Below are 27,782 nucleotides of genomic sequence, written 5' to 3'. Positions count from 1 at the left end.
CACCTCCACCTGTTTTTTAGTTTCTCTGTGTAGCCATTACAATTACGCAATATTTTATGGTTTATCAAAAATCGTGCTGGGTAAGAAGATTTAAGTGTATTTAAAAACAAACAAGCAAACGAACAAAAAACCCCCCAGCAAAATCTTTTTCTAGAGTATTTCTACAGCCTATGTTGATCAGTACATACCTTGTACACATCATGCACTGTGGTCAGTCTGTCAAATCGTAGGTACATTGAATTTAACATGAGAACTATCTGAATAGGCTCACATTGGGCACAAATGTTGGTAAAGGTCACAACATCACTGAATAATATGGTGCACTCCTTGAATTCTCCTGTGGGCAGAAAGACCAGTGGTGAGTACTTGTAATGGCTGGACAATCACAACATCTGCTTGAGACCTGTTTGCAAAGATTACTTTCTCATAATTGTTTTAGGACATGAAACCTACCAGTTGTAATATTCATATAATACAGGTGCTCATACAAAAGAGAGATGTCAATATAAGAGTGTATCCAATGTAAGAATCATCACACAGCTCAAACAATCCAGACAACTGAATACATCTCTTTGTCCATCTACATTCGGGATAAACTTAGCTCTTTACCCCTATCTTCATATATGTTCTTACTAAAGGGAATTTCAGATTATTCTTACTTGCTATCCCTAGTAACAATGAGAATCTTGATGATTCTGGGTTTATAGATAGCACAGAGGAACTGAAAGAATTTTCTAGGAAAGACCAGTTTTTTTATTCCTTTCATTTTTGAGCCCTCATTTCCCTATATGCCCCCGTTAAAAAGAAAATCTCAGTTTACTGCTTAAACACTGATTTTTTTTTTTTCCCTGAACGGGCAGTTGCTGCCACCTTTCACCTCCTAGGGAAAAAATTTTGGCAAATAACTTCCAAAGCTTTGTTTGAAAGAATAGTCTGTGGTCCTCCTCCTACCTATGAGCATCACCAAGCAGAGACTGTACTCTGCAACAGGGGGGATGGGGCTGTGCCAGCACCCCGGCCTCTCCATCCACATCACCTGGTGCACAAATCATGCATCACAAACGGTTCCTGTTCATTCACCTGCCTCAACTCGCTTCCCCTCTTTCAGCTGGTTGGCCACATGCTGAGGAAGCATGGCATAGAGCAGAGCTTCAGTCTTCTTCTTCTCATCCTCCAGGTGCTTCGACAGTATCCGCAGTTCTTCCTTCTTCCTCTCCAGCTGGTTAGAGAGCTCCATCTCTGCCAGTCGCTGCTGATTGAGAAGAATCAGATCCCTGGTCACATCGTGAGGTGCAATATCTGCAATATGCATCTGTCGCTCCTCCAGTTCATGCAAAGTGCGAAGCAAAGGTGAACAGAGATAGAGCATGCACTGCAGGGACTCCATCCAGATCATCTGGCCTGTTTGAAACAAGTGTCAGTAAGTTTTTAGCGGCTTGGACTTTCACGTGATGCTCAGTATTACTGATGTTAATTTTAGGGGATGATTTCTAAGGAGAGTGACTTTTTGTAGTATCTGGATCATCACAGGAATCACCGTGTTTCCTGGAATTAGAGGTGGACTTGTCAGAGGAGGTACACTAGGCAAATAAAAAAATCTCAGGACCCAGAAAGCAGTCAGTCACTCATTGCAACTGCTAAGCAGAGCCCAACCATGCTTCAGGTCTCTCCTCTTCAAAAGGAACCCCAGTGCTCACAACATCTCTCTCCCCTCTCTGTTCTTGAGCTGTTCCTGAATCCAGTCACTCAGCATCATGCACAGGGGATCTGAGACTCACAATGATTACGTGAAACATTTAAAATCTAATTTCACAGTGAGTAAAATGTGGGCCCAGTAAGGTCAACAGAGCTTCCCTTCTTGGAAGCTGGAGCTCTCAGTCACTATGGTAGTCTAAATAAGCAGGCACAAAAATGCCTAAAAGGATTTTTGGTGGGGAATTGAGTTTTTGTTTCCTTTCTTGAGATTTGGTTATGAGTTTGGTTTTTCTTTATTAGTATTATTATTCTTTATTTGCTTTGTAAGTATCCTTGGTTTCTGAATAGCAATGCAGGAATCTCTCTTTCTCTCCTCTTTCTCTCCTCTTTCTCTCCTCTTTCTCTCCTCTTTCTCTCCTCTTTCTCTCCTCTTTCTCTCCTCTTTCTCTCCTCTTTCTCTTTCTCCTCATTCCCAGGGCAACTGGATGAACACCTTGAAAACTAACAGGATTGGAGCATCAGAAATACTATGTGAATTAACCCTCATGGCATAAGAGAAAGTAAAATTATACCTGTGACTAGTTAAAGTTACTTGTTTTGGTAACATCACTTTTTTCAAGGTCTCCCTAAACTCCTATTTTTTTCTGAATCTCAGGAATACCATATTCGATGCTCATCAAGTAAAGATAAAAGGAGAGAGGGGAATATTAGTTCATATTACATAGTTCAGAGAAGCAAAACTGAGATCACAGAATACTTAAAACAAATGTCATTATAGTTAATTACACAAAGCAGAGAATCATTCCATACTCATTACTCTCAGTAAAAAATAAATAAAATACCTTTTTTTGCCAAAATAATTTTAATTGGTAAACTCTTGTGTAATGTAGGGGGGTTAAGACAGAACTCAGAATGTAAAAAAGTGACTAGAAAAAAAAAAAGCACAGCTAACTAATCTATTTTTATCTGCATTTGAAACACAGCCAGTAGCAAATAACTCCCCTCAATGGCATAAATTAAGAATGCAACATGCATTCACATATTAGGAATCAAAATGTACAAAGGCGCAGGGGAAGCCATTGCTTTCCTCCAGCTGCAGCAATGCTATGAGGATTTTGTCTTTAAGCGCTTCCCTCTGCCCTTTGCCTGGCAGCCGGGACCCGCGCACTGGCAGGAATTGTGCTCACCTTCTCGTTATCATCTGTATGTGCCCAAGATGCAGTCCCTGAGCTGTGAACTGGCATTGCCTGTGCTGGGCAACTGCGTTTAAAATGTCGTTGCACGTACAAAGCAGTAATTTTCTTTGGCAAAGGAGACTCTTGGCAGTGCAGAGTGATTCAGTGTCGGGTGCACAGGCTGATGTGTAGAGCTATGGGGAGTGGGGACACAGACATTGCTTGTACACAGCTCAGTGCATCCCTGCGTTGAGCCCAGTGGCTATGCGAGCAGAAGCTGGGTCTGAGGGCTGGCACCGTGTCTCTGCCACCACAGCTCCCCAGTGAAACCAAAGGTCGCAGCTGAGGGCGATTCACAGGGCAACTGGCATTGCATCCTAACCAAGACCAAGAGTGATGACACAAACATGTTGCAGGAATCACCCCAGGATGATGCCTTACATTATATATTTGGTTCTGACGTCTGCAAAGAAAAACACACAGGGTATCACAATGGGGGAAGTTCTCACACCTCTTCTGGGAAATGAGCATGGCTGGGCACCTCTCTGAGGTGCCTGTACACAAACGTGCACAGCATGGGGAGAACCAGGAGGAACTAGAGGTCTGTGTGCAGTTTCAGGGCTACCATGTCAGTGGGATCATAGAGGCTTGGTGGGGTAGTTCACATATATGGAGTACTGCAAAAGGTGAACAAAAACTCTTCAGAAAGGACAGACAGGCAAGGAGGGGAAGCTGCCTTTTATGCAAAAGGCTGCAGGATTTTTGCTGTTTGCCAAGAATGGCTGGACCAGATTATCCTTGTGGTCCCCTCCAACCTGGTATTCTATGATTCTATGTGAGAGCGCAAGGGAAATGCACAAAGCTCTGCCTAGGGCTGGATGATGAGCCAGCTGAGAGCTTCTAGATAAGGATTAGAAGGCTGACCAATGTGGGTGGTGTGCCCTGCTCAGGAAGAAAAGGTAGATGACACTTTCTAAGGCAAGTGGAGGAAGCCTCATGGTGGACTTGAGCTACTTGGATATCTGCTGGACAGACAACACAGCAGTGCACCACCAATTTGGGAGATATCTGGAGAGTGCTGAGGTACTGACACAGGTGAGCTTCCTGATACAAGTGACTGATGAGGGGAGGTGTCCTGCTACACCTGACATGAACAGTGAAGAACTGTGGATGTGAAAGCTGGGCACAGCCCTTGCTGCAATGACTGTGCTATGGTGAAGCACAGGAACCTGAGAGGAATGAACAAGGCAAAAAGGCAAGATTGCAACCCCAGACTTGGGGAAACTGGGCTCTGTCCCATTCAGGGATCTGCTTGGAAGAATCCCATAGGCTACAGTCTTGTAAAGAAGAAGAGTCTGGAAGAGATGATTGATTTCCAAGGATCTCCTCTTTCAAGTTCAGGAATGGTCTATCCCAATATGCAGAAAGTCAAGTAAACATGGAAACATTAGGAAAACACTGTCTTTCCAAGCCTTTCAAGTGGGAGCATAGTTGTTATTTCTGACTGCAAAAGCCTTCAAAATCTGGTGAGGTACTAGCAGAATTTGTCTACAAGAATCTCAAAGTACTGTTTCTCTAAACAGAACCACCTAATCCTCTCCTCACTGCACAAAGACAAGGCCATTTATAAGACTTATGTGAAGCCAGGAGTCCATAGAAAGGCATTAGTTCAACTCCAGCATAATTCCTGATTAAATACGAACACTTATGCTATTGAAAACAGTGAAGTACCTCTCAGCTCTAGCATTGGCCGTTGTTTCCATGATTCTGGCATCATCTCTCTTCTAGTCTGGAAGACAAATTGGCTGTTGATGAATTTCTGAATGCTAGAGATGGTGAAGGGTACCTCTGGATGAACGATACTGAAATAGTGATCCAAGCAGATGCCCATGGTCTGAAGGCCAGGTACAATCTTTTGAATGCTCACCCCAGCTTGCTTCACTCTGAGCTTAAAAAGAACATATGGACAATGTGTTAAAATTCATATCCTGTTTGGTTTCAGGCCAACCTACAGCTAATCACTGTTTATACATTTCCACACATTTAGCTTTGCTATAGTACATTACTTATTTGTGAGCAAAGTTTCTGTCTTACTAGTGTATTCCTGCAAAACTCTCAGTGTCCTTCATAGCAAGACAAAGCCCCCAGAAAGGAACGTTACTATCCAAATGCTCTTCCATATCAATTGTTACAATCAAATCAGAACAAAACTATCTGCTATTACCATTGCTTGCATTTGTGCAGGCATGACAAATAGCCTTACAGGTAGATGCAGGAGAAAATTAGAGATACCAGAGTGTGTCCTGCATTCCAAAAAGAAAACAGCTGTAGCACAAAATGTCTTGGCAAATATTAATTTTCTAATGGATACCATGGGTTACCTTCTCTTATCCATTGCTGTGTAGAGGTTTAGTTATTCTTTTTTAGCCTTACAACCACATATAAGCTCTTAAGTCCTGCAGAAATGTCCCCTATGCCTTCACTGCTTGTCATCAGAGCTATTGAAGCTCTGACCTAGCTACCAATAATGGGTGCAGGGCTTGCTCTTTGTCCACACTAATAATTTTATCACATTATGCTGGCTGTATGTCTTGAAAGGTTTAAAACTCTGAACTTCGGTTAATGTGGACAGTGGCACAAAGCAAACTGTGGTCTAGAATCTCTATCAGTGTGATAGAACCACGTTTCCTGAGTGGCTGTATACAGCTTTCTTTTGCTGTCCCTTTCTCAGCTTCTCTTTTCTTTGCTCCTGTCCTAAGCCAATATTCTCTGCCTGGAATTAGGAGCAAGAGGAACTGTAGCTTGGTGGGAGCTTAGGCTAGTTGGAGAGCAGCCACAGAGCAGTCCCTGGGAAGGGAAAGGCAATTCCATTGCTGCAGAGTATGTGTGCACAGGAGAGGAGGCTCAGTCCTCCCCTGAAAGATAAAGAGATTTTGGGGTCCCATTCCTACTAGAAGGGGACACATGCTGCCTGATTGAGTAGGTAGCTATGTTTTCACAGCACAAGCTTGTAGGAGCAGACTCCAGATGCACGGAGAGCCCCAACTGCCAGCAGAGCCTTACAAAGGCCTTTAGGTGGGTTGGGGACTGGGAGGAGAGGGTGACTAGCTATCAGTACAAGAGCAGCTTAAAGGATGGGTTGTGTCTCTGGCACATCCAAAGACAGGAAGGTGGCCAGAAACCTAATAAAATTATGTTCTGTGTTTGATAATGGATAGACTGCTGCAATAAACCTTGTTGGCATATCTGCAGCTGTTTCAGACATGGTAATCTCAATAAATTCAAAGGAGTTTCCCATCTGAAATAATCCAGATCCAGTTTTAACAAGTGACTTCTATTGCATGTCTTTGTACAGAGCACTTCTGTAAATGAGAGTGCTCTGTATACAGAGCACATGCAGCAGTGAACTGTAGGACAGTCAAAACAGAAGAAAGTTATTATATGGCCTATGTAAACAAAGTGCCCTTACCACATGCTTGTCCTACCTCTTTGTCAAAAACCATATGAAAAGGAAGTCCATTGCAAAATGTTTTTGTGTCAATCCAGAGGCTCTTAGGATAAACAGGCTCAAATCGTCTCAGGAGCTTACCTATGGGAAGACAAATGTCTAGTTTTCAATCATGTTGCACCTCATAAAAGCAGTCAACACTACTTTTTAGCACTCAGTGAGACAAGACCGTATATCATAATGAGCAAAGACAAATTAAACAGTGTGTGGGTCCAGAAATGTGCATACATCTGTGCTAAATGTTCTATAGTTTAACACACAGCTGATTAGCAACTAATCTGATTTGGGTGAGCCTTTAAAACTTAACCACACAAAGAGCACAGAGCATTGGATGCATGAAATTATGTGGAAAGAATAAGAATAGATGAACAACTGTAGATGCTTCTGCTCTATGCATTTGCAGATGTCATAGCAAAATAACACAGCTATATCCCACAAAAATGTACCCAGAAGTGGTTTTAACATACTTTGCCAGCTACTAAGTAATATGGAAAAACACAGCATGATCTGGGTTTCAGCCTCCTATACAAAGTCTAGTCTGTAGCATAGAGACCAAACTACTGTTTCGTTCCTATTTTACTTACCCCAAATTTTTTTTTTCAGAATGGTCACAAATCTACAGAGAAGGGTTTGCTTGCTAGCAAACAGGTGTTTTTGTAAAATGAATAGAATGGGCAAAATAGTCAAAAGCACCCATCTGACTGAAGCACCCAAAGCCTTTGATCTTCACACTACAAACCTGGATTCTCCAGTAACCCACAATAATCAAAAGGATGATTATTTCAAGCGACCTGTCTCCACCGGACAGTGGCTATAACAGGCTGGTAAATCAGTAACTCCTACTTGATAACAAATGCTTGAGTCACTTTGGAGACTGGTGAAAAAGAACACAAAATTTAGGACCCAACTTTTAGAGCTCTTACTGCTTCAGGGGAAGCTGATGCAAGTTTTTCATCTTTCAAAGTCTGGCTCTTGATAACTCCTGCATTTATTGTTAAAGGATTTTTTTAAGTAATAATGCTACTCTATGATTTTATTTTGAATACATATTAATTTCTTACTCAATATATCTGCTCTTGTAATGCATGTGGCATTGCACCAGATGATATCAGTTTTTCACTCTTCTCAGAATCCAAGCATCTTGGCAGAGGAATAAAGAGATCCTAACTGTAAAAATCCTTCCATTTTATAAACATATATAAATGGAGATTATAAACGTATAATGTATAAAGACATAAAAGCAGATTGCTAGATTAGTATGGGATTTTTGGTAGTGGAGGGTGTGATTTGGCTTTCAGAATTTACTACAGTTGATGATTTCGGAAAGGAGTAGCAGCTATCAAGTGAAAAAACATTATTTCAAAATCATAATCTTAGACCAAGTGACATGGAAAGGAATTATCAAATGTACCACACAATGACATTTTATAGAAGAATGCTTTTCAGAAGAAAACCCTGTTTAAGAGACAAAAGTGACAGGTCATATTCCATTTAAGTATCTGTCATTACTAAGCATGCTTATTATCTTCAATTTTTCTTTTGATTACCAATGTCTAAACAAAAGAAACTTTACCAGAAACATTTTGAAAAGACACAGAGGAAACATGAATGGTAACTTCAAAATGGATGGGTAGGTGGAGATAGGGAAGCTTACTGACTTTCTCATTATGGAGATTCAGGAATGATGACAAGCTCCCCATGAATGATCTCTCACCTTTTCCTAATGTGATTACTCCTCTTAATGTTTTCCAGTGACTTTTCTTGACAGGACAAACAGAGCTTCCTCTGTCTCTAATTGTATTCTTGGCTTTTTCAAGGTCCTGTTGAAATCAAAAATCCAAAGGGAAATTAAAGAGTGTTTTTATTTAAATCGTATTTTAATAATATAGTGATAATGAACATTAAGATACCTCTGTAGTCAGTGGGTTCTCAATTTGTTTTTCACAGTCAGCAAGATATTGAGGAGAGGAAGGAAATGTCTTTCTTTCCTTGTATGAAAATACAGGGTTTTGAGTGACAAGAAAAACAATATGTTCTTTTTTACCAGTTCTTTCTTCTTCCTCTGTTTGATTGACTATTTCCATTGAAATCTCAATGTTAAAAAAATCCAGGGCTGCTGCACCGATGATTCCTAAAGAGGAAACAAAAGATGGTATTGCCAAGAACACATCCTTTCAATTTTCCCTTTTAGAGGGCCCACAGTGGAATTTCACTGTTTCAGAAATCACTTTTGTAAAGGACTCCAGAAGAAGAAATCAACCTGCTGTTATCTGTGTTGTTACTGCCATTGACATGGTAAGAATATGTGCATAGGAGATAAGCTTTAAAGTTACTGTTTCTTTTGTTTTGTCTGATGACAAATGCTCATTTTCACTAGAAAAAGCTCAGCAGGATACCAGAAGAATGTGTCCAAATAGTCATACATAGCAATAATATGAATTTCCATTAACCCAAAAATGCAGGGGGTCTAAGGAGATCCTGCTATAACAATCTATTTCGCAGAATCATAGAATCATTTTGGTTGGAAGAGACACTTGGGATCATCAAGTCCAACCATAACCTAGCTCTAGCACTAAACCATGTCCGTAAGAACCTCGTCTAAATGCTTTTAAAACACCTCCAGGATGGTGACTCCACCACTTTCCTGGGCAGCCTGTTCCGATGCCTGACAACCCTTTATGTGAAGAATTTTTCCTAATATCCAATCTAAACCTTTCCTGGCACAACTTGAGGCCATTTCCTCTTGTCCTGTCACTTGCTATTTGGGAGAAGGGACCAACACCCTTGATGCTACAACCTCCTTTCAGGTAGTTGTAGACAGCGATAAGGTCTCCCCTCAGCCTCCTTTTCTCCAGGTTAAACAGCCTTTCAGTCATTCTAGCATATTTTCTTTCGAAAGGAAGGAAATATCTTTCATGAAGATGCACAATCAGTCCTCTGAATTCTGCATAGTTATTAGGCAAAATACTGGACAATTACATGAAAAGCTCTGTCTGAAATTCCAAATAGTTCTGTGCTTCAATAGGAATATGAAATGAGTTTGGACAAAGGGGGAAGTTTTGATAAACTTCTAAATTCAGCAGCATCTATCAAAGAAAGGAATGTGATCATCTTTTACAGACTTGCAGCTATCTAACCCTTGCATGAGTACAACTGTGGTGATTCCTTTAAATGCTGGAAAAAGATTAATTTTTGAGCAGGGTTCAATAGTAGTTTCACAGACTGCATGTACTGCAGGAGTATTTATTACTTGATGGGTATATGTCTTCAAATCAACTATAAATGGTACTTCACTGTAATTTAAGGGGCACGAGTTACCAAGAACTAATCAACAGGTAGACACAATACACACCAATAACTTTCATTTTTCTTCCAGGAAAGGAATTATATAGGAATTCTATAGGAGGAACAGACGGTATCATAAATCTTGATGAAGCCACTGAGGGCTAGAAGTGGTCAGGCAGTCGGAGAAACACTAAGGTCAGATATCTGGTAACTAAACTCTACTAGGCTTCAGTTCCATGGCCAGTCCTCATCTGAAAAAAATACTCTACAACAGAAGCAATGTATATCTACAAATATATTATTATCCTGTATATATATATATATAGTATTACCAGATGATCTGTACTCTGTATTCTATCTGATTACCTGGCACAATATGGCACAGACCTCTTCTATCTGAATAGTAATGTAAATGCATTGACCCGTCTTCATTCTTTTCTACTCTAAAAGATGGGGCATTCATCTCCTGAGGAAAAACAAACAGAAACAAAACTTCACTATCTTTTGGTGGTGAATCCCGCTTGTATAAAAGCATCTCATGTCTTAATAAAATAAGCAGTAATCTGAATAAGTTGAAATAATTTTTAAAAAAATGTTCATTTGTGAAGGAAAAACTGCTATGCTTTAGAGAATGTGCTAAATAATATCTAATGTTGAGGAATACTCAGAAAAAAAAATATAAAAATGGTGGTAACATTTTTAGGTAATCCATTTCAGGACCTATGAGAGCCTGTTATAGCATCTCTTTCCATTATTTGTTCACACGTATGAGATGCTGTTCCTCCTGTTGCAAAGTCTGGTGGAGTGCACCCATACCTGTTCAGTATTTACTACCGAAACTTGCCTGGTAAGAAAGGGACAGGTAGCTGTGTAATGCATCCAGGTTCTCTATGAATTCATAGAGATTTCCACCCAGTGTCCTCAGCATGTGGTCATAGCCTGAGCGTTTACAGAATTCAAAGAAATATGCTCCAAACTCTCTCAGAACCACGTCAGCAGGAACACCTAGCAAAATAAAAATACCTTAATGAATAAGAAAGGTTTGGAAGTTCTTGGAATTCTGTCAGGAGGATTAAGAGTGAATGTAGAAAGTTTGCACCACAGCGAGGGCATTCCAAACACCACAGGTGACTAAGATCTGGGCTGCGGTCTCAGGCTTGACCCAGGATGGTTCATTTTGGAGGCACGGTGACACATACCTAATATTTTGCAGGCTTTGTCAACTAGCTGCATTGTGATCTCATCTTCGTAAACCTCAAAAGTCAAGAAAGAATCCTGGACTCCGGCCTGCAGTCTGCAACAGAGAAGATGATATTCTTGTCTCAGCAGTGCTGTAAATATAACATGCTTGGGTGACCCAACCAGCATTCATTAAGCATGGTTTGTTTTTAACTCACTCCTTCACCTCCTTCAAGCATTATATTAGAACATGCTACTTCCCATAACGGTTTGTGTTGTTTTAAAACAGCTGAATGGTGGTGTCCACCTCTCAATTTCTGCTATTTCACGTTGCGGTATTATGGTAAATTCTTTCAAGGATGAGGGCATCACGCTGTGGGGGGCTAGAGCAAGTGGACTCTTTGTTTGTCTTCTGGTCTACTGGCTTGTTGTTCAGTGTGGCTACAATATCAAGCTCTTGGGTCTCTAGACTTGACCAAAAACTTGCTGAATATTTATACTGGCTTCTATGGCTACTATATGTATGTATGTAAGTACCATTTTTATATCTTTATCTCTTAGAAAATACCACAAATCTCATAAAGTAAAAACAGAGGTGATATATTTAGCTACTTTTCTGAAAGTACTGTAATTAAACTGACTTCATATCAAGGATGACATCTTTTCAGTGTAATTACTTTTCAATATTGTCACAATGAGGCAGTGAGTCTATTGCACAGTTATCTATAAGACTAAGTGTCATCCTTAATTATCTGATATAACAAATTAATTGGGGCGAATTAGTATCAGAGTATGAAGCGTTCCAAGGTAAGAAATTCTTGCTTTTGCCCTGTTAGTTACTTCTAGTAATTACTTGAGATACACATCAGCTGTCACTTACCAGTGAGAAATTCTAATCCTCTGCTGCTAAATTCCTGAGCATTTTCTTTCAATACTCTACATTTATTGGGAACACATTACCTTAATTTTTCCCATGTTTCTTCACCATACTTTTCAACAACCAAAGACTTCAGGCATGTATTTATAAATCCATACTGCAAAAGGAAATACATGAACATGGAAAATACATATTGATTTTCAAAATGCAGCCCAAATGCCATCTCTTTGTATTTAAAATTCCACTGCTAATTTTATATTGGTAAAGATAATCATGTTTGACAGCCATTATATCTTTCAGTAAACAGCATAGCCCTTTATCTCAGCATTTCACAGGCCTTCAGCGAAACAGAGCAGACAGACTCAATCCTGTTCTGCAGATAAGGACCCGAGACGCCGGGTCCGGAGCTGCTGTGCCGTGCGTGCCGCCTGGAGCGCGTCCCTGCGGCGGCCGGAGCAGCGGCCATGCCCGGCTGCAGCACCAGCCGCCGAGTTTGGCTTTGCCGTGACTGTTATTGTTGGCGTTAGTGCTGGCAAACCGTTCACTGGAGATGGGGGAAAATAGGTAAAAAGCATAAGCGTGAGTAGCACCATCGCAGCAGCCTAAGAACGGTGCGGTCCAAGGCCCCCAAAGCAATGCGGGGCGGTGAGCCTGGCGGGGCAGGCAGCAGCTCTCTGCCGGCTGGTCTCTCGGGCCAGGAGTGAACGGCAGGAGCTGTCTGTACGTCTGTCCCCGGCAGAAGCTGTCTGCCCCCGACACCAGCTGTCTGTCCCCGACAGGAGCCGTCTGTCCCGACTCGTCCCCGCTCCCTTCCCGGGGCTAGAGGAGGGTCCCAGGTGCCTGCCTGACCCTGCAGGTCCCCGCAGCCCGGCCCGGGAGCCCCCGCGCCCGCCGCCCGCTCACCATCCTGCCGCCGCCTCGGGCCCCGCAGCCGCCCCGGCTCCCGCTGCCGCCTCCCGCCGCGCCGCCCCGCTGCCTGCCCGGGGGCGGCGGCACGGCCAGGCACGGCCAGGCCCGGCCCCGCTGGTCTCGCCCCCCGCTGCCACCGCGGTCACACCGGAGCACAGTGAGCTGCCCGGGCAGGCGCGGTTTAAAGTTCCTTCTCCCACCTGCCTGGGCTTCCGCAGAGAACACGCGTTTTCTGTAGCTGCCTGTGCGGCAGGAATTCAGAGTGATGCCAAACAGCATCTCAGCAAAGTGGCATCACTGCCACGTTTGCAGGTTACGGGAGTTTCCTAATCCCAGGTCCCTGTGGCTGGAGCCTGTGGCATGGCCAGGTGGGACGTGGTGTGGTCAGATCCAGCTGGACATGGCATGGTGCTGGCAGGCTCACCAGGTCCTGAGCATCTGAGGCCCCACTGGAGTGAGCAGCCAGGAGGGTGACAGGAGAGGATGGTGTCTCTTGCCAAGTTTTTCTTAAAACTGCTCTTAGCAGAGCAGAAACAGTAATAGTAGAGTCAACAACGACACTTGCACAAGGATAGGAGATTTGTATGGAGAAGCAGCATCTTTTGTTCAGCTGCTGAGCCCTGCATTGCTGCCGTAGGCCTGACAAGAAGCAGGAGCTGAGGCTGGTTGCACACAACTGCCCATAGTCCGGGCTGCATCTCCAGCTGCCTGGTCTGTCTGAGAGGAAAGGACAGCAGTAGGGATGTTGGCAGGAATACACTGATTGGTTTTAGATGAAATGAATTAATGAGGTTTGGTGCCTGGTAGAGTTATTTCCTAGGTTTATTTTTGAAATAATTATTTGTAGGTCACTTTGGAGAGTATCACAGTATCACAGTATGTTTGGGATTGGAAGGGACCTCAAAAAATCATCTAGTCCAATCCCCCTGCTGGAGCAGGAACACCCAGGTGAGGTCGCACAGGAACATGTCCAGGTGGGTTTTGAATGTCTCCAGAGAAGGAGACTCCACAACCCCCCTGGGCAGCCTGTTCCAGTGTCTGTCACCCTCACTGAGAAGAAGTTTTTTCTCAAATTTAAGTGGAACCTCCTGTGTTCCAGCTTGATCCCATTACCCCTTGTCCTATCATTGTTTGCCAACAAGAAGAGCCTGGCTCCATCCTCATGGCACTCACCCTTTATATATTTATAAACATTAATAAGGTCACCCCTCAGTCTCCTCTTCTCCAAACTAAAGAGACCCAGCTCCCTCAGCCTTTCCTCATAAGGGAGGTGCTCCACTCCCTTAATCATCTTTGTTGCCCTACGCTGGACCCTCTCCAGCAGTCCCCTGTCCTTCTGGAACTGAGAGGCTCAGAACCGGACACAATATTCCAGAGTGAATCCTGAGGGGACATGATGGAGGACCGTTTGGGAAAAAACACTCTCCCCTGATGAATTTCTCTCCTCTGTTGGCCAAACATGCATAGGCAGCCCTGTGGGTGGTAACAGCCCCATGTCACCCACCTGGTGGCTGCTGTTTGGTTCAGGGGGTGTGAGACGCTGCAGGGGACCATGTGCTGAGCCAGCACTCTGTGTCCGCCTGGCAGCGAGGGGTTTGCTTGGGCTGTCGCAATCCCATACTATTATGCCCATTGATCTGTCTCATCATTTAGTCCTCTTCACAGGTACCATGCGTGTTCAGCAGGCACATGAAAACCTGGTGGTAGCTCTATGCTGGGAATGGGTGCTGCTTTTTTAATGAACACAGCCCTCCCACCAGCCCTGTGCTGTCCCTGTCTTGCCAGAGCCAGCTCTGTACTCCCCTCTTCTGCACCACAGACACTGGTGACACTCCCTTGACCTCACTGATCAATAAAGCGGGCTTCTTTCCAAAAGCTGGTCAGAGCCAGGCTCAGGAGAGGACTAATGAAAGTCCATGCCAAAAGGGTGAAGGTACCCTTATTTCAGTTATCTTAAAAACCATGTGTCAGTTTCACAGCCTGGCTCACTGCCTTATCACAGCCTGCAAAAAAACTAAAAGTAATTGGCTTAGGAGTTCATGACTGTCAGTGCCATCAATACAAATGTAATTCACTATGAGATTACTAGCTTTTTTCTTAATTTTAGCTACATACATCTCCTGTTGACGTGAATGCAAATAATTTGACACTAGTGGTGATAAATCAGGAAGATAAAACTAAAGGAAATGGAAGAGGAATAAGCACACCATCATCTAAGAATTGTATGGGTTTGCCTATTGCCTTCAATTTATAAATTAATTTTATTATAGATAAATAAAACTAATTTTCAGGTTTATAAAACCTCAGTCACTGGAGAGATTTGCAAATAAATTAAGTAGTATCTTCTCTTCTAGTACTTTAGTATCTTTTATTTTTCTTATTGTATGCGTAACACCGAAGTAAGCAATCCAATGATTTTTAGTAACAAAGACTAACAACTATCAAAAAGGTTTGGAGATACAAGTCAGATAAACTATCCAAAATTCAAAGTAATACCTGTATACTAAATCTATGTTGAACAAGGTAATTCATACCTAGAATTGAATTTATCATTATTGCTGTAGCCCTTCTTTGGTTAGTGAGTTATTCCTACTATTTTTTCAGGTCTGTTTGTTGTCATGAGAGAAAACTGGATAAAGAATCTTCAAGTCAGGATTGTTTGTGTGCAGGTCACTGGGCTGCTCACCCTTCACGGTCCATGGCCACTGACGTGCCCTCGGCCACCTCTGTCATCTCCAGCTGGATAACAAAAGCCTTCTAAGTAAGAGAACAGAAAGCAAGAGGGAAAAATTTATAATACACTTCTGATGTGACTATTTTAAAAATGTAATCAGTGCTTCCTAGAATTTTGACCAGCAGCTATTTCCATGTATAATCACATCTTTAATCAAAGACAGAATACCCGACATGTTTCTGTATCTCAGCCCACTCTGTGTAAAATGAAGACAACAACACTCCCCTTCCCAATCTGTTGCTGTGCTCCCGTGACAGTCATTATGGTCTCTCTTGGCACAGCATGTCCAGGTCTCTCAGTCTCTACTGGACCACATTCCAGGTGTCTGTCACTGACATAAATTGTCACCTGCTGCAGGGGCAGCAGAGCAGGTGTATTCAGGTGTGGAAAGGCGAGGTTGGAGCAGGATGTTTTTATTTCCAGGGGGTTTCTTCCTTCCCAGAACACATTGGGTGGATGGAGATAGGTTGGGACAGAGTTGCTCACCAGAGTTCTCCTGGTCTCTGTCCTGTGAGGCTGAGCCTTGCTGCAAGGGCACAGGATACCTGCAGTTGAAGTATGTCTGAAAAGTCCTCCAAGGGCTTCACCTGTGCCCAGCCTGTCCTTTCTCCCATGACCAGCTCAGTGTCCAGTGCTGAGGATGGGGTCAGCTACTAATCAGGTGTATCCGTTCCTTATAAATTGCTAAAAGCGATCTGTCTGGGAGCCAAACAGCAGCCCAAGGACTGTGCTGTTAACCCTGTAAAATTTTGCAACCTTCCTGGCAGTTTGTGAGACTGTTTTATATTGCTTGTGGCAAAAGATCCATTAATTCAGAAAGGGGCTGCTGTGGCCTTACAAAAAAAGGTACTCATTCATACCTGACAAAAATAATTGTAGCAAGAGCCAATTTCCCCTGGCCTTTTGTGGTGCTTGTACCCAGCTAGTACTGAACAGCATCCCTGAGCTCTATGTAATTAAGCAAAAGAAAAGGGCTATCTGTAAAAACTGCATGCACTATTTTTTCAACTAGATGAGAAGTGAAAATATACAATATAGCAATTAATAGCCTCTGCTTGCAGCCTTGGAGAATGCAGCCATGGGCTTTCATAGTCTGTGTATGCAAGGACAGCTTCCTTTTTACTTATTTTTCTTTCTGTTGTGTGATTATTAGCAACAGTGCAAACCCATATGTTAGTTGCCATGGTGGAGGGGCTGCTCCCGTAACTGTCTGAGCAGAGCACATTCTAAACATTGCAGTCTGGAGCCCAAAATACCCCAGCAGTAACTGAATCCTTTCTCCTAGTGGTTGCCAGCACTCTTTCCTACTGAAGACCCCTAGGATGCAGTCCTTTTTAGCATACTTCCTTCAAATGCAGCCTCACATCCGTTGTTCAGATATCATGTGTTCACATTTGTCTTGAATTAGTCTGCACAGTGGTTTTTTAGTGTCTTTTTAGTGAAGAGAAAAATAATCCGTTCTTCTACCAATGGGAATAAAAAAGGAAGTTTTATATATATATATGTACTGGTAGGGTTCCAGTACTTCACGCTACCAAACCACGAGGACAGCTGATGTAGAGTCTAGATTAGGAATAAAAATAAACACAGAAGATGTGCTGCCCTGCATAGTTTGAATGGCTCCAGTTTTTGAAATATATACGCAAAAATCCCAACAGTTGTATTTGAATTCTTACAAAAGACCCTGGCCAAAATTTCAATGTAATTAATGTAGTCTAACTCAACAACAGTGAAATTGTATTAGTGCAGACTTTACTCTCAAGAAAACTTTCAAAGCCCCCACTTCTCTGGTTATCTGTTAAGCTGGAGATGGGAGGCTGGGTAAATAGTATTTAAATTGGCTTTGCAAAGCTGTCAGCAAAAGTTACAGGCTGGGGGCCAAAACTGATGCACAAATCCCCTTTACCACACTGACAGGGAGGTGAAGGACCTGCCCTGGGCTTCTCTTCCCCCGCACTCAGCTTCTCTGAGCTGGGGAAGCTGGGGCTGCAGCCATGAAAATATATCATGCAAAGGAGAAACAGGCCCCGTGGGTACCTTTGCTGTGCGAAACTTTCTAGTTCAAGTCTTTGTGCATGTTCCTCTGGGTATTTTCTTTAGCTTGCCTCTTGTATTGCCACTTACATTCAAGAGCTATCATCCAATATCTTTCTTTTCTAAATAGAAAATAGCTCACTGCTTGTATTTTTTGCCTCTGATTGCTAGTTAATGAAATTTGTTCCAGCTTTAACATCACTGCAATGAGCTACAAAGAATCATTTGTCTCCCTTGCCTGGTCCAGGCTTGCTTCTGCTGCAGCTCACAGATGGCACAGTTATCCAGGAGACTGGAAGAATGCAGTCAAGAATAATGCAAAAATGGGTAAAAGCCAAGGCTCATCAATCTTTGATGCTGTGCTATTACATCTGTATTGTACTCCAAGCCACATAGCTCGAACATATTAGCATATGGAGCTGTTTGCTTGTTTTCTGGCATCTTCTTCCTTTGGAAAGTAGCTACAAACTTCCAGGTGCTTGTGTTAAATGAAGAAATAGTATAATATCAGCCTGTACAGGCCGTGCTGTCAAACAAGGTTGTATCCAAGGGGGTCTGTGATAGATTTTTCTTCCAGCATCCCTTCCCTGTGCTTTGGAAAGGGTCTTTCAGGTAGTATTCTTGTCACCTATCATCTGCTGTGTGACTCAAAGAACTCCAAGGGCCCAGTTCAAGAACCCAAAGCAATTTAGCAGCACATCCCCAATATTGTCAAACCACTAACTGGTAAATGCTGGCACTAGCTTTATTTGGCTTTAATATTGTGAGAAATTGCTGCTTTACTTTCAGAAATGACAATCCAGCTGTCCTCCATTGTGGCATATTTAGTATCTGGGCTTTTGTTCTTAAGAAGGGGAGCCAGGTTTCCTGTGGCTGTGGGTCTTAATTAGACTTGTAACTGTTAAACTGCAACTCTTATTGTATATGCTGATGGTTTTACTTTCCTCTTCTCTGAGTTCTGCTCTAGCCTCCATCACATCCAGCCTTGTTCAAATCAAACATCTCTTCTAGTGAGCTTTCTCCTCAGCTACCCTTTCTTACCAAAATTCCTATCACAGGTGCTCTCTTGATGCTTTAGATGTAACATTCAGCTGCCTTGGTGCTTTTACTCCTCCGAGTAACATTTTGCAACAGTAGTAATTATACAGCGTGCTTAGGCTTCTCATACCATTATTAGCAAATACATGTTTACTCTAGCTTTCCTTGTTTGAACTGACTCTGTGAACTATATCCCGTGTTGTATTAATATCTGTGACTGAAAAATACTTGGATCCCTTCTATGCAAAGGTGAAGTTTAACATACTTTTTTGTGGATGGGCACAAAGTGTTCTACAGATATAGGAGGGGCACAAGCCCAGCACAGTCTCACTTTTCAGAGGACCACAGCTCCCATAGTCCCCAAAAAGAATTGCACCTGAGCTTTGATAGCAGTGCACCTTGGAAAAAGGAGGAGGTATACAAAAAATTTCCCTTGCTTAAGCAAGAGAAGTATAGTTTGTAAGTAATTAGTGAGTTCTAAATAGGGAGAAGCAAATTCTTCTGGAAAATCAAAGTGGAAATCTGTCATGGTAATATGAGAGAGGTCCAAAGGGCTGAGAGAAGCAGCAAAGGAGCTCTAAGGAAACTCTGTAGATTTGTTAAGTAGAAGGGCTATTAAACAGGAGGTTTTAAATGTCCAAGCAAGGATGGCTAACGACTTAAAAGAATTTAAGTTCTGAATTTAGATTCTAGTGAAGTGCAAGGAAGAGGAAGACTGAAATAATGAAGTGCCTGCCTCTGCCCAGTGTGCGACCATGGGTCTCTAAAGGCACAGTGGGATGAAGGCTCGTATTCTTGCCTCCCAGGGAGAAATGCATGATCGGGAGTGAAGAAGGCGACAGGTGGGTTGGTAGAGCAGCTTTATTTTTAGTAATGGGCTCTACTAGGGGTAAGGGATAAACTGGAGAATTAAAGTGACCTGCCTGTCTGTGGCAGGGTGAGTTGGTGGGGTAAGAAACTCAAACAGCTGATGGCAAGCAGTAAGAGGTAGTTGAAGGTGGCTTTGTGTTTTCTGCTTCTCCACCTACAACTGTAATCTCCTTTTTGATCTCCCCTTTCGAAACAGGAGGTGTTGGTGATGATCTAACCAGCACCTGACTCGGCAGCCACTTTGGGCAGGGACGAGGGCGGTGGCATCGTGTGATGGGGGAGTGGCTGTCACCCTGGCGAATCGCTTTGGAGGATTGCCCCAAAGATCTCCATCTTTTGTTTTTTCAGCCTTAAACCACGTCCTTCATCCAAACAACGATGAACAAATTTGAAAGGCACAGTCTGTTGAGATTATGTGCAGAACAGAGCAGAACTAAGCTCTACACTACCATGAAAACCTGAGGAATGATCCCTCTGATGCACTTTATGCTGTTTATTGTGTACTTTGTCTTCCCCTGTATCTCAATACAATTAATTTATATTGTAATGCAGGAAGGTCCTTTCCCCACAAATCAGAACAAGATAGCTAAAACAGCTAGCATTAGATGTTTAAAATATTCACCCCAAAGTTTAAATTGTTGGTCTGACTTCTGCTGTGGCTGATTTCACTAGTCCTTGAGAATGCAAAGCACCTTTCTGTAAACTAGCAAGAGCAATAAAAGGTCTGACTAGCCCAGGCTAGCTACTGAAAATGCACTGCACCTTTTTAGTCATTTATCGTGTACTGTGGCTACTCAATAGCTCTTACAGGTTAAACTGGGGACAATAGCAGTCTTTCTTCTGGTTCTGGATTTGTGCATGGTTTTGCACTGATATGAATACCAGGTATAATGCACTGAGATTTTGAGGTTTTTAGTATCAAATGCAGAGCTATGTATATTTGAGATTTCCAGCAATTCCCTTTGAGATTGGTTTTCCCTTTGACGATTTGTTTTGCTAAACACAGTGTTTTCCATTCTTTATTTGGACCATCTTGGTTTAATAAAAATGGTCCTATATAGTGTGTCTTTGAGCGAGGCTAGGGAATAACTGTATCTAATTTTAAGATGAATTATTCTGTTGAAAGGCTATTTTGTTTAGAATATGTGTCTGCGTGCCTCTCTAGTTCACTTGAACCAGTTCTGCCCCAGATGGATGAAGCAGCTTAGTTGTAGCTACAAAGAACTTGACAAAGTCTGTAAAAGCTGCCCAAGAAGCAGGATAAATAGTTTGAGCTCAGTTCTAGGCTGCAAATAGGATCTGAACTGGGCAGATAGTGTGTGTGTGTCCCATGCCCCAGTGTAGATTTGTCATATACTTGGAAACTGGCATTGTCCTCACCATGGACACAGCAGAAAGCTGCCCAAATCTGCACATATTTTGTAGGCCTTTTAAATAATTGTTTGCAACTGCAGCTACCCCCTTACTGCTATGTGAGTGCCAGCTTTGCACCTTTTTTCCCAACCAAGACTGCTGCATTCACTGCTGAAAGCAAGGGAAATCCAAGTCCTGGTCTTTCATGGAGGGAGGAGACAAGAGCCAGGGTGGGACATGGCTGTGGAATTAGTGAAGTGGGATGATGTGTATATCACATGTGAAACAGAAACGGGACTGCAATATGAACTACAGTTCAGAAGTGGAATGCTAACTTTGGCTGCATGGAATAATATGGAGACAGCAAACACACTGGGTTTGGTTTGCGTGGCCAGCAAGCATGCTGTAGTTCGTTCGCGTGCATGTAAGTGTTTCAGAATGTGCAGAACTGCACTGCTGCTGGAGCGGTTCGTCCTCTCGGCTGCATGCACAGCAGTGCTGCAGCCCCTCATGGAGCATGCTGTGCCTTTGCTTGCCTCCTTTGCTGCTGCTTGGCTAGTTTCCCCCTGTCTTTCCTTCCTTCTTTTTCCTCCCCCTGACAGAACAGCCCTCTGGGAAAGGGAAAGCTGAGTATTTCTGAAGCACTGCAGTGCAAACAAACCAGCTCCAAATGAAGCTTGACTGGGAAAATCTGTGCCACCCAGCAGAGCGATCACAGCACACAGCGTGTGCGAGTTGCTAGAATGGGCTGCCAGGCTGGGGAGGGGCTGAAGGACCAAGCATCCTTACAGTCCTTTGCCAGTAGCAGCATTTGTGTAAAATAGATTAAAACTGATCTCTGAATTAGTTTTAAAATATTAATTTCTTTTTACCTAATGGGCCTGTACACTGTATAAAGTAAACATCAGTTACCAGAGCACGCAGTACCACCTCTTCAAACCTCGTACAAGTGATACTTGTAATGCAGGTGAATGGTGGTGTCCACGGGAGAATAGAAAAACAGTGCAATGTGCAGCAGCGTATAGAGGAGATGATCCAGCTTGTAACTCCAGAGCTGCTGGCCATCAGATCCATACTCTGGACTTCCTTCTGTTAGCTGAAATAAGCAAGTACAAACTGGTGAGGTGTGACTTCCTAACTGAGAAGCAGAATCACCAAGTAGCTAACTGGGAGGAGACTAGCTCCAACTTGTCCAGCTGTTCTCTCCCAACAGCTTCCCTGATGGTGTAATACATTAAAAACAACAGTAATCCTGCTGTCCAGTAACATGTATAGGCTAGTCACTATAATCTTAACTATAGCTGGAAGCAGAGATGCAGGAAGCAATATCACAGGCAAAACCAACCCAAATCTATATCCAACAAGTCCTTCAAAGGATTGGCCATTGAGATGATGGACTTTAAGTTATATCGGCTTCCACTGCTTACCAGACTTCTGTTTGCTGCCCCAGAGCCAACAGCTTCATTCCTTGTTTTGCCCCGTGGCAACATCCAAATACCAAAAAATGTAATGCAGTTTTATGTATGGAACTTGCTGGGTCTTCTAGGGCAACACATCTTCTCTCACCTCACCTGTAAGTATGGGCATTAAAGAGAAGATATCATTGCCTGCTTCCACAGCTAAGGTGAGAGAATTGTTAATGGAGTAAGAAATATCAGATTACCTTTTGAGGCTGTATTTCCAGTATACGCTAAAAGCCTCAGCTATATGCCCTTGCTCCCATGCTTTGGAGATAAGAGATAGGAATAGCAATGACATATTCTGATGCCAAAACAGCTCCTGGCCCTAAGCAACAAGATCGCTGCTATCATGCAGGCTACCTGGGCTTTGGGGTCTTCTGACAAGTACTGCTTATGGTATAACAGTCTGAAAATCTGTCCCACGTTCAGTATTGTTGCTATGACCCCTGCATCTTCTTGTGCATTGCAAATATTTCCTTGCACAATGCTTAAACAAAGGGAAAATCAGGCAGAGCTGTTCGAACAGCCATCCAGCACCAGAGCACTTTGTGGTCAAAGGAATCCTGAAGAATCTTTCAATCCACGCATGTCACCAAAATATAATGAAGACGCAGGATCACCCAGCAGAGCTCTTGATTCATAGGACTAGGGCTGATGAGCGCCAGGAAAGTAATAGATCTTACTGGGTAATCTGTGTGTTTGAATGCACAGTCCTTCAAGCCAAGTCATTCTTATAAACCTGAGAAATCCTTGAATGACAATTTCTGCCATTGCCCCAGGTCTTCCTTAAAACACAGAGCAAAATGCTCTGCATTCCACCCATCACGTAATACCAAGGAGAAAACACCATGAGCAAAAATCTGGCTGTAGTGGTTAAATTCCTGCCTACCTCAAGTAGACACCTTTTTTTCCTTATGGCTGCAGAAATGAGACCTTGGATGAAGCTCCTCTCAGCAATGAGTCGGATCCAGCACTGTGTACCTCTGACAGCCAGCTCGGCACCGCCTCACCACAGGCAGCAGCTGGGCTCCAATGGATTTCATGTGTAAGTAGGCCTGAAAGGCATATTAATTTTTAATTAGACATTTAAGTTTCAAGTTTAAAAGGCCTCCTTGAGATATGTGTCAGTAATATGTATGCTACTATGAATGAGGACATACGTCTTCAGCTATGTATTGTCGGTAAGCAAATTGAAACTCTCTACTGAGAATAAAAATATGTACGTGTGTATATATAAAAGTGTATTTTTAAAGCTAGACATCTGGCACAAATGAGGCGCTGACGGCACTGCCTCCTGCCTTGCTCCGGTTTGCGTTCAGCGCTGTGGCAATTTCGAAGCCCTGGCTGGGGCAGCTGTGCAGGGGAGGAGAAGTCACAGACACTGGTGCAAAGAGTTTTGATCAGAAGGGAAAAACCTAAAAATAGTGTCATAATGCTGACAGGCATGGAAAGAGCTTGGCAGAGTTATGTAAAGGATTGGTTGGTATGGTGTAGATGTCTATGCAGGGAAGGCTGACTTGCGTTTTGGTTTTTTGTGGCAAATATCCTGGAATGAGAGGAGAAGTAGAAGAGGACATGAAGAGACAGAGTGTTAATGGTTTGGGCTCTGGAGAGATATGACTAGAAAACTAATTTTCCCTGTGGAAAGAATTGCATCTATTTCACCAAGTGTTTTTTTCAGCTGCTTAGCCCTCTTCAGAACATTCTGGCCTCCTAGTGAGATTTTTAGGAGTTTGGCAGAAAGTCTGCAGAGCCAGACTCTTTTCTTTCTGGATGCTTTCCTACAAATACTAAAAAGCAACTCTGGAACATCATAGCATTTCTTCTCATAGGCATCTATACATGTTTTCTTGTTAGTAAGCACCATATGTCACTCTTTAAACAGCCCTGTACTGTATTTGTTGGGACCTGAGTGTATGTGGTAACACCACAGCTCCTGTAAATGATGTATTAGCTATACATTACATAAAACTTCAGTAAACGAGTCACTTCTAATAATTTCTCTCCCATTCAGAAATGCATATGTGTTCTCTTAACCATGGTGAGGAAGTGTGTGGAATATGTTATTAAGGGTAACAGATGTATTTGAATAAGGGTTTCTTTGGATGTCTGACTCTTCAGTGGGTAAGTCCTTGAAGTCAGGGCAATTCTGAAATGTGAAACCAACATTAAATATATATTAAAAAAACAAACCAAAACAACAACAACAACAAAGCCACTCTCCTTGAGTGAAAATCTACAGTGAAATGAATCACCCTTTTAATTCTTTACACTTCTTTCCTACAGCCACCGGGCCAACATTAGGCTGATTTATGGGGCATGTGAAATGATCTTTAGAGCTTTTCATTCTGATCAAAAATCTTCCCAACTCCTAATGGTCCAGCTGGCCCAGAGACAGAGCGAGGGATGTCTTCATAGATCCTTGGGATGTGTCCAAAAATGCAGTCTTTCTTTTCGCAATGTGAGTGTATATAACTCTTTGGCGCTTTTCCAGCCACTCACTTAAACTTGACCATGTATTGAGCTCTAGGTGTGAAAGAAATATACATCTTTAAAAGTTAACATGAAAAGGATTTTTCTTTGTTTAATTTAGATGCTGGCATTATGCCACATGCTTTTTCTAGTTGGTAGTAGCAGGGAACCTCAATCTCCACCAGGTCCTGACAACAGCTAGGGGCAGCGAGTACACAAGAGGACAGGATTTACACCTTTCCATTTGGCTGGCTCTGCCTAATTTGGCAGAAGAAAAATCTTTGGCATTCCTCGTTTTAAGAAATTTGCAAACTAAGTGACATTTGCTGAACCGTTGCCTGATGTCTAAGAGATGCTGATTGTGATAACATTTCAGCAATGAAAGGGTTAAAATAGCATAAGTGTTGCTCCTGTTATTTTAAAACACCTCGAGACTATCCTAGAATTTACTTGCTTTTATCTTCCTGAACAATCTGGTACTAGAGACAAGGTTTGCAGTTAACATTCATCCCACATGTATTTCATTAATGCACACATTTCTTAAATTCTTGTTCTGCTAAAATGCCCACTTGATTTAAAACGTAAAATAAAATTGGAAATATTTGAGGAGGGGAATTCTTGAAGATCTTTATCTAAGATGAACTCAAACCCTTGCAAGTTGATTAAGAGTCTTTTTAAAGGCAGCTGGATTGATGGCAAAGTCACAAAAGGACACTGGCCTTCTCTGGGGGAACTCTGAGTGCCTAGATCAAAGTTTATGTTCTAGAACATGAGAGGAAAAAGGAAGGGAGGTGGGCTCCAGGGGGAGAGGGGTGTCAGGAGAGGCAGCGACCGTGGGTGCTGCAGTCCTGGTGCTCCTCCAACACCCCAGGAAGGAGCCAGTCCTGCTGCTGCACCTCCTGAACTTGAAGGAAATGTTTGCCCAGTGACTCAGGGAACAGGGGCTGGACCTCAGTGATAAACAGGCAAACAAATGGGAAGCGTTTCTAATATATGTGTGTGTATACGGACAGTTGTCCTGCGTGCTGGAAATGTCAGAAATATCCCTTGCAATGGCATTTAAAGTAAAATTGAAGGAAATGTTAAGTAATATTGATAAAACCATGAAATAATGTAATTTTGAAAATGCCAGAATATTGTAATTGTTTTGTATTTGCACCTCCTTTTTCCTTTTTTTTTATACTGCAGTCCTGAAACCAATAGAGAGTAATGAAGCATGTAACTGAATCCATATTACCCGTTGCAAAAGTTTCTGATGATAGTACATGCCTATCCCTAGTTGTTACAACTCCTCACTTAGAAGAAACAGAATAGCGGGAAAGGGAGATTATAGTTAAGCAATTTGCAGGAATCTTTTTAATTCCTCCACTCCCAGCTGGACATGGCAGGATTCCTTTGAACTGAGAAGAAGAAAATCATATTCCAGAGAGAATTCTTATTGCCTGTCTAAAATTTCACAGTATCGCAGTATGTTTGGGATTGGAAGGGACCTCAAAAGATCATCTAGTCCAATCCCCAATTTACTACTACTATTCTCTTTCCATACTAAGCCAGAAGTGTTCTACAGATTCAGATCTTTTGTACAGTGGTGCCAAACTTCCTGTTTGCTCAAATTAAGGAATATAATGGCTATGTGCATTTATTTTCAAGAATGCTAGGTGCAACGCAGGTCATTTGAGGAATATTGCTTGCCTTATGTTATATGGGCAGAATCTGCAGACTCTCCGACTGCATTTTAAATCCAAGTAGTGATTTTAGTCACGACATGAATAAAACATCCCCTAGACCAGTTGCTGGAGCCAAATATGCCTTGAGATCTGGCCACAACTGATTTCAATCCCTAGAAAGAACTTGGGTCAGAAACAGACACTAAGAAATGCAATTGCCAAGCTGAGTACCATCTGGAAAAGCTGTTACTGTTTGTTCAGATATCTTTATTGTTTTTATCAGCACAGCAGACTTGTGTAAAGTACATCAGTAACAATGAACTTTTGTGAATATACACTGCATTTATATTGGGAAGATTTGCCATGCATCTGATACAGCTAACCTGAAAAAAACGCTCTTGCATACAGATTTTTATTCTAGTGTATGTAGCTCTTAATCCACTATGATTTTGGGGTTTTTTTTGTTGTGTGTGGTGTTTTTCTTGTTTGTTTGTTTGTTTTTCCCTGCATTTTGTCTTCTAATGTCTTGAGAAACTGTAGTCATTTCATGGGAGTGGGTCTGTACTGCCCAATATTAACATACCATGCCCTCTCACCAGGACACTATTTATTTAGGCGTTTCCTGAAGGTAAAAAAACCCAACTCATTGGCATCAAAAGCTTATCCTTACCTTGCATCCACGTCATGTCAGTTCCAAAAGCCAGGCTCAGTACACGTGGGCCTGATTGGCTCTCAGCACAAGAGGCGTACACCTACATAGGTGATCTCATACATGTCTGCAGCAGATTCAAGATATCTAGTATGTGATTTTTTTTTTCCCTCTTTTGCTTTAGTCCTCCTTTCAGACTGAAAGTCCAAGAACCATCATTCCATTCCTGAAAATACACTTTCCTTCCCACCAATACACCTTCCTGCCCACCACACCTTCCTCATAACCTGCCTTATCTATGTCATTTGCAAGCTTTTTTGTACAAGACTGTTTGTGCTTTTTGGTGTGTTTGTCTGGTGCTGGATGAGTCTTATTTGTTGACCCTTAGGTAAGAGTGTAGTAAAGATAGCAGCAATAATCTTACTGCTTAAGGAGGCACCTTGTCTGAATTTAGTGTCATGCTACAAAATCTGTTAAAAGATCACTTTCTGCATTGAACTCAATCTTGTGAGTTGGAGGCTGTTTAACGGCCAAAGGACAGTTGTGTTTTTCACAGATGTTTCACATTTTTTACGCACAACTAAAAAGATGGACAGCTATACTGTGCAACGTGCTTAAATATTTGGTGGTCATGGGCCTTTACCACTTCGCAAACACCTCTAACTGCTGAAAGTCTTGCTCCCTCTACCTCCAGTTTGGCATTTTCACCATAGCCAGGAGTTACCACTGGGACAAGTCTGCCAAAAAGGTGTAGCCAGGGGAATAAATGCATCAGACAAATTCTGCTGGGTTAGTTCAAACCGCTTTGTCTCGGGGAGACTAGGAAAAGAGCAGCACAATTCCAATTTATGGAGCTAAGGGAAGAGCCCTGATTTTC

At 42.5% G+C, this 27,782-nt stretch overlaps 1 protein-coding gene across 1 annotated transcript in view; it reads right to left on the bottom strand.

Moving 5' to 3' along the window:
* The window catches only part of LOC308043837 (guanylate cyclase soluble subunit beta-2-like), a gene marked incomplete at both ends in the record, with an annotated part of 39,045 nt that overhangs the window by 5,544 nt on the left and 5,719 nt on the right, over window positions 1-27,782 (bottom strand). Inside the window, 15 exon segments of the mRNA XM_080350153.1 lie at window positions 189-337; window positions 1,081-1,401; window positions 4,602-4,818; window positions 6,356-6,459; window positions 8,093-8,198; window positions 8,289-8,509; window positions 10,030-10,129; window positions 10,508-10,668; window positions 10,863-10,957; window positions 11,803-11,876; window positions 12,623-12,648; window positions 12,651-12,683; window positions 12,686-12,765; window positions 15,315-15,385; window positions 21,598-21,753. Coding sequence (XP_080206279.1) covers window positions 189-337; window positions 1,081-1,401; window positions 4,602-4,818; window positions 6,356-6,459; window positions 8,093-8,198; window positions 8,289-8,509; window positions 10,030-10,129; window positions 10,508-10,668; window positions 10,863-10,957; window positions 11,803-11,876; window positions 12,623-12,648; window positions 12,651-12,683; window positions 12,686-12,765; window positions 15,315-15,385; window positions 21,598-21,753 — 1,914 coding nt within the window.

The sequence above is a fragment of the Nesoenas mayeri genome (assembly GCF_963082525.1).
Source record: "Nesoenas mayeri genome assembly, chromosome: 9".
Lineage (NCBI taxonomy): Eukaryota > Metazoa > Chordata > Aves > Columbiformes > Columbidae > Nesoenas > Nesoenas mayeri.
The sequence above is the reverse complement of the archived record's forward strand: the minus strand, read 5'-3'. Positions and strand labels throughout refer to the sequence as shown.